Source organism: Photinus pyralis, unplaced genomic scaffold (genome assembly GCF_008802855.1).
Source record: "Photinus pyralis isolate 1611_PpyrPB1 unplaced genomic scaffold, Ppyr1.3 Ppyr1.4_LG7, whole genome shotgun sequence".
Lineage (NCBI taxonomy): Eukaryota > Metazoa > Arthropoda > Insecta > Coleoptera > Lampyridae > Photinus > Photinus pyralis.
This window is the reverse complement of record NW_022170738.1, coordinates 4,382,305-4,389,469: the sequence shown is the minus strand read 5'-3', so window position 1 is coordinate 4,389,469 and position 7,165 is coordinate 4,382,305. Positions and strand designations below refer to the sequence as shown.

The window sequence follows — 7,165 nt, the reverse complement described above, 5'->3', positions numbered from 1 at the left end:
CGGATCATATTGACATTGGCGTACTCAGGAGGGGCCATTTGGGGCTCCACACACTTTTAATTTAACAAAAAAGCCTTGTTGTCAAGAATTCTGTTACCAATTGGCTTCTTTCCTCGAACCTTACCGCCCGGCGTCCCGACCCTGTCCTGTCTACTCCATTTTTGTTATATAGATGCAGAAAAGTTCTTAAAAACATGTAGGTACGCAATTCTCAATGGTAACTGAGATACTGTCAGTGAATTATTTAAATATGTACATAAAATATCGAAATGCGAATTAAGATCCGGTGGCCGAGCTGGCCAATTCACCTCTGAGAATTAAGCATTTAGGAACTTTTCTGCTTAAAATGAACAAATCGATAACATATTAACGTAGGTACCATTCCTCATGAAACACCCTATATACAATTTCGTCTCCTTCCGCTTTAGCCCTAATGCATATTTATAATACCTTCATTGTATTCCTTCCAGTTTATCCCATTCCCTCCACTCCCATATCTCGGCTCCCTTGTTCTGAAATTGTTCTTGAAACCACTCTCTCCATTATCCCCACACCTGTAACATAACTACCACCTTATTTTACCTTAGTTCTCTTATTTGAGCATTTGCCCCATTATTTTTTTTGCATTTTGCACCCTAAATATCTAATTCCTCTGATATCTTCTATTATTTTCTCCCTTTTTCTTTTACCACCATTTCCAAATCTCATCATGTTCGACTCTATTCCTTTCCTTTCCCCAATACCTTTCCATTCTTTCCATCAGTTCCTTCATTTGTTCTACATCTGTTGCAACGCGTCGTTCGTTTATGTCAGGGACCTTTCTTCTTTCCACTACTATTCCTCCACCTAGGCCCTGTCTTAATACTTTTTCCGTGTCTGTTAAGTAGAGATTAAATAAGGTAGGGGTAAGTGGACATCTCTGTCTTAGTCCTTTACATGTCCAGAAACACTTCAGACTCCTTCCGTTCTATTCTTGTCCTCAATCTTGTCTCTCCATATAGTTCCTTAATTCTGCCCTTTTTGTCTACTTTCCTATCTTCCATCATCTTGCATAATTTTTCTCTGTCCACTTTGTCAAACGCTGCCTTTAATTCTATGAAAAACGCAAATACCTTTCCGTTTTTTGCCAATTCCTTTTTATTTATGCAATACATGTATAAAGTCGATCGTTCCCCTCCCTTTTCTGAAGCCCATTTATGTTTATTCCAACATCCTCTACTCGTCCATTTCTCTTTCTAATCTTTCATTTAGTACCATTGCGTATATTCTATACGTCGTCATCATTATCGTGATTCCCCTATAATTTTCCACATAGTCATTGCCGCCTCTATTGAAAATCGACACTATTACCCCGTCCGAATTCCTCATCATTTTCTTGGCCCTATCTGTGGCGAAAATCCCAGCCTACCACGTCTCTCCCTGTCCTCTTCTCTCTTCGTATCTCTTCCATAGCCTCCTCTTTATCATGCTTTCTTTGCAGTAATTTGATAAAATGTTGTTTCCATTCTTATAATTGTATTTTCCTCCTACTTGTTCTATTTTTCATTTTTCAGTTTTTATTTCCCTGATTTGCTCTTCTTATTGTTTCTGTTTCTTTGCTTTTCTTTTGTGCTTTTTTTGTTCTCACACATCTATTTCCTTCCTTCCATTAACGGTTAACCCCATTTTGTGAATAAACTCAAGATCAACATGGACCTCAACAATTCTATTTCCTATTTTCTTTCTTTCTCCAACATTTTTCTGCTCTCTTCTGTACACTCTCTGTCCCACCACTCCTGTCCTTTTCTCCCCTCGCCCCTTCAGTTATTTTTCCACGTTATTGCTTTTTTAATACTCCACAGTCTACCTCATATACTTTATATTATTCGACTCCTCCGCTGTGCCCCCTTCTATTTCTTCTCCCTTCGCCTTTAGATCTTTTTATTTCTTGATCTTATCTTAATAAATAATAATTTATTATTTATTATTTTATTTCCCTTTTAGACTCAATTCGATCGGTTTATAATCCGACTCTATCTTTGTGCCTACCTTAAATTCATCTACTTCCTTCAGTACTTTTTCATTTGCTATTGTGTAAACAATTATCGACCTCCCTCTTCCTCCCATGTATGTGAATTACTCGTTCCTATCTTCCCCCTCTTCCCATATCTACCAATTTTCCCTTAATTTTTGTTCTTGCATTAAATTCTCCCCCCCCCCCCCCCCCAATATTAGCCACTCCTCCTCCCTTTTATTTACCATATTTTCAGTTTTATTTTTCCTTCTTCCTTCTTTGTTGTATATCGTTATCACTCCGATTGTCTTCCCCTCCACTGTCACTCGTCTGACCTGTATTCCTTCCTCCTCTTTCTCCTCTGTTCTTTAATTTCCTCCAATTCTTTCCTTCTACCCATGATTCTACCACTCCACGACATCATATCCGCTTACAAACTCTCCGAATTGAGCGTCGCTTTACCCCCTCTACATTCCAGAGTATCACTTTTATGTCGCCCTTCTCCCTTTTTCTTTCGTTTTTCTCTTTTCTTCTGTTGTTTGTGTCTGTAACACGGACTTTACGACTTTCAAAACAAGGGGCTAACAAACCACCACGCCCCAAAGGGATGAATCGGTATATTCAGTATACGACCACCTGTAAAAGTAATTCCTTGTGAAGAAGACTTCAGACTTGATTGACCGAAAGAACGCTGACCAATAGAATGCTTTATCACACTCAAAATGATTTTTCCTTCATTTGTGGTCTTGAGTCTTGTGTCGTTGTAATCTGGCGCTTGGTTGCTATTATTTGCGTCGTAGTTAGCCTATATGTAATGATTTGTTTTGGAGGCCGCAACCTGCGTTAGCTTAAGCTGCGAAGGGATGGTGTAATGCTGAAAAAGAGTTTCAAAGATTCCTTTACAATTTTACATGCTCAAATTTCTTCTATAAAATCGTCTTGGTAAAGATGCGATAAAGACGAGCAAGATTTACGGATTCCAGAACAAGTTCCTCAAAATGAATACACAGGCATTTGAAATTTAGGTACAAGCTAAATGAAACAATGTAATCATTATAAAATACCAGTCAAATATGGAGTGGTAAACAAGAGCATAATTATGCCCTAATTAGATGTCGTGTCATTATCGTAATGGGACTTACTTCACAAATATTGAACTGTATTGCATTTACATCAACATACTCAAACAGTAATTGAAGCAAAAGTTAGAGATAGGCCTTATCAGTGAATCTTAAAATATTCTAACAGAGACATTTGACCTGTTAACGTCACAATGTTTTGTTCCTTCACCAATTTTAGAATATTAGTGGGATGGTTAGTGTGTTTCCTGGTAATTTTCACTACGAGTATATATTTGTTATCTTCACGCGACAGAAATGAAAAAGTGTATACCCGAGCTTCGCTATTGAAGAGTAGTTTGGAAGATGCTGCTGCAGGTGTGCGCGAGTTACAAGAGAAGCTACGCGTGTTAGAATCGTGGATTCCAAAACAGCACGAAGACGTCACTTTCTTAAATTACTTAAGGAAAAAACGAATTGCAATCACTGGAGGTGCAGGATTTGTAGGTTCGCATTTGGTAGATAAATTAATTAGAGATGGACATGAGGTTGTGGTGGTTGATAATTTCCTCACAGGACGTAGAAAAAATGTCGAGCAATGGCTAGACCACGCTAATTTCGAGCTGATCCACCATGACATTATTAACCCGCTTTACATCGAGGTAGATCAAATTTACCACTTGGCAAGTCCGGCCAGTCCACCACATTACATGGCAAATCCAGTGAAAACGATCAAGACGAACAGCTTAGGAACCTTGAACATGCTCGGTTTGGCTAAAAGGGTAAATGCGACCATTTTGATTGCGAGCTCGTCCGAAGTTTACGGCGATCCAGAAATACACCCGCAACCCGAAACGTATTGGGGACACGTTAATCCGATTGGCCCGCGCGCTTGCTACGATGAAGGCAAGAGAATTGCGGAAACCTTGACGTACGCGTACGCCAAGATGGAGAACACCGACGTCCGCGTGGCTCGCATATTCAACACCTACGGGCCCAGAATGCACCTTAACGACGGGCGAGTGGTCTCAAATTTCATTCTTCAGGCCTTACAGGGACATGATATTACCATTTACGGTGGAGGTGAGCAGACGAGATCATTTCAGTATGTATCAGATTTAGTCGACGGACTAATCGCTTTAATGAATTCCAATTATACTTTGCCGGTAAATCTCGGCAATCCCATCGAGCACACCATAAACGAATTTGCAATGATCATTAAGGAGGTGGTGGGGGGTGATAGTGAGATAACGCACGTGGCACCGATCGAAGATGATCCTCAAAAACGCAAACCGGAGATCAGGAGAGCTAAAAAACATATAGGGTGGGAACCTAAGGTTTCTTTAAGCGATGGACTGCAAAAAACTGCGGAATATTTTAGAGGCGAGTTAAAACTTTTGTTTGTTAATAACGCAAGCTTAAGTAGCACGTAGACATTTCAATGGATTAAGGACCAGAATTTGTAATTTATTATTTAGTAACAATTTTTGCAGTGAGCATTCCAAACAACTGTTGACGTCACATGTAACCCCTCAGTTATTGTTATTTACGGGAAAGATTTTTGAAGCAGATCTCCTTTGAACCCACTAAAAATTTTCTTCTTCATGAAGAGCTTTTATGTGAAGTGAAATTATATGTATCAACCTGCTATAACATCCCGCACATTTTGTGATTTTTTAACCAAATAAAATGTCAAATTCGTTATTTAAATCCCATTTCGTTGAGAAAATACTCCAATGCTTTATATCCACCACAAACCTCGTCTTAACGAATTTCTGATCAATTCGGCCAATTGCGGTTTCCTTGTTGACGGAAATAATCACGTAATACACAAACTTTCATTCAACGCCCATTTTCGTAAAACGTTACCACAATTTTAACGCATATGTTTATAGAAACCAACTGCCAAAAAAGAAGCAAAACTACATGATGCGAGTAAGCCTGGTTAACACTTAAAATGTGTATGTACATCTCGACTTTTGACACCCTATATTACAAAAAACAAAGACTTGCAGTTTCATGGTTCCTGTGAACACTTCCTGGTGGGGCATTTTCTGTAGGTTCCCTTAGCAATGCTTCTATTTGGTCAATTATTTTTCAGTAGTTGTAACTCTTCGAGAGCTTCCATTTGCAGTCCCAAAAACACCTCCAAGCCTTTCCTGCTGTGCCTTCCAAATGCCACACTTACCAAGGGCGAGTGTCAAACGAATTACAAAATTCAATTACAGTGGGTTTTACCACCTGGAATACCTCCGCGCCTATTTTGTGGGTATTATCCGCTGAAGACGCGATTCCGGGTCAAAAATGATTGCGTGAAATCGATTACGTCAGAGTGAACTGATAAAATCCTCACCGGAGTTTAACTTCTCTCCAAAGGACAATTTTAAATCGGGAAATTTAAATTAATACCTCCAAGAATTTCTCATTTTTTTCTCTAGATGAAGTTTGTGTTTTTTTTTGAATATTTAAGGGTTATTTAGGAGCGCAAAGGAAAAGTCCAGTGTTTCTGTATAATTTTTTTTGGTACCTTAGTCAATAAGTTTTAAATCTATTTCAATTCCAATGATATAGACCGTTTTCCCCGATGCTTTATCCTATCCGCTGTAAAGTTCAGCAGAACTGAGAATGTTAACAGGTTTTCATCTTTTGAATAAAAATCGAAGTGAATGTTCCTTTTGACTTTGAAAGTCCTTTTTCGCAAATGAACCTCAATTTACCAGTAAAGAACCTTGTGGATAGCATAACGTTAGAATGTATCTATATACTTCCAGCAAAACGGGGTTTCTGCGCATAACGTCCACATAATTGAACAATATTTAGAACGATTTTTATGGAAACTGGGTGGCAACGAATGACTCACAAAGATGGCCAATGAGGTCACCAGGTCTATCACTGGATTTCTTTCAATGGGGATGTTTAAAGGACACCAAATGAGGCATCACACCAGATAGGAATCATAAAATTGCAGTTTTAACGAGATATCTTTTGTTATAGTTAATTTCAAATGGGAGACTTTGTACTGATTCTCGTGGTCATGCGGTACTGCCTGATCTTTCGTGCGATCATTCGCCCCAGGCCGATTATCTTACCACTAAGATCCGTGCATCTTCTCTGATACTCTCGCTTGAGAATGGATTACTAACCTCAAACTCTGAGGAAATACGTAATTTCTCTACTTACTGATGCTATCAATTACTTATCTGTATAGCGTCGTTAGTACTTTTTGCTTAAACCAATGCGGAGAAAAACTGCAAGTCCGATTTGAATTATAGATCGAAAAGGGACTTTAGCGCATTTTTCTGTGGCAGATCAGTATATTCTATTACACAGTTTTGACTCCACTATCAGTAAGGTCTTGTCGGGGGCAACCACATTCTTTATGTCGGTATCCGCTTCCGACGTCCGATTTACCAGCAATTCGCGTTTGAAGTTTCGACTCTACCATCAGTGAGATCTTGTCGGGGCCCGGGGGCTACAGTCCCTTTGGTGGTATCCACTTATGACGTCCCGCTTACCCGCAATTCGAATTTTGGTGAGTCTCGACACGAGACCGCAATTCGAACTCTGGGCTTTGGGCGTCCAAAATCGACACCTCAAAAGGTGGTTAATTTCGCCCCTAGGAAAAAAACAAAATTCCATCACGCAGGAGTTGTGCGCGTTTATAAGAGATCTTTTCGACACCAATTTGAAAACAATCGGAAAAAAACTGTAGAAGAAGATAGGAAACTGAAAAATCACCAAGTTCGTATAACACGCTCGGGGATGGCGCCAAAATGTCGCCACATCATGTAGCCCCATCCCTAAAGCTGTTAATTACACAGCTTTGGTAGGTACATGTACACTCCTCGCCCTCCTACAAGCATTTTCCTTTTCTTCCTTTTCTTCAGCTAGTCAGTCGGTCAAAATTAAGTTAAAGGCTACCTTTTATTATATGTATAATATAAATTTGCAAAAATGCGCTAAAAATGAAATAACTAAGTATATATAAATGTGGAGTATTATTGGATATTGGGGAGGGCGGCTCCATCTTCATAGGCATATGTACGCTTCCATTTGTGGCGGGTACCACGGATACACATGCTGGTGGCTCTGATTATAGCTATGCTTATTCTAG

At 39.4% G+C, this 7,165-nt stretch overlaps 1 protein-coding gene across 1 annotated transcript; it reads left to right on the top strand.

The window, feature by feature from the left end:
- Positions 1-3,209: 3,209 nt before the first annotated feature.
- On the top strand, positions 3,210-4,736 carry LOC116177254 (UDP-glucuronic acid decarboxylase 1-like). Its single transcript, XM_031496171.1, has one exon. The coding sequence runs from the start codon at positions 3,267-3,269 to the stop codon at positions 4,482-4,484; it is 1,218 nt and encodes a 405-aa protein (XP_031352031.1). The 5' UTR covers positions 3,210-3,266; the 3' UTR covers positions 4,485-4,736.
- The last annotated feature ends 2,429 nt before the right edge of the window (positions 4,737-7,165 follow it).

Coding starts and splice junctions, on each gene's coding strand:
- LOC116177254 (XM_031496171.1), top strand. CDS start 3,267: ATGTTTTGTTCCTTCACCAATTTTAGAATATTAGTGGGATGGTTAGTG.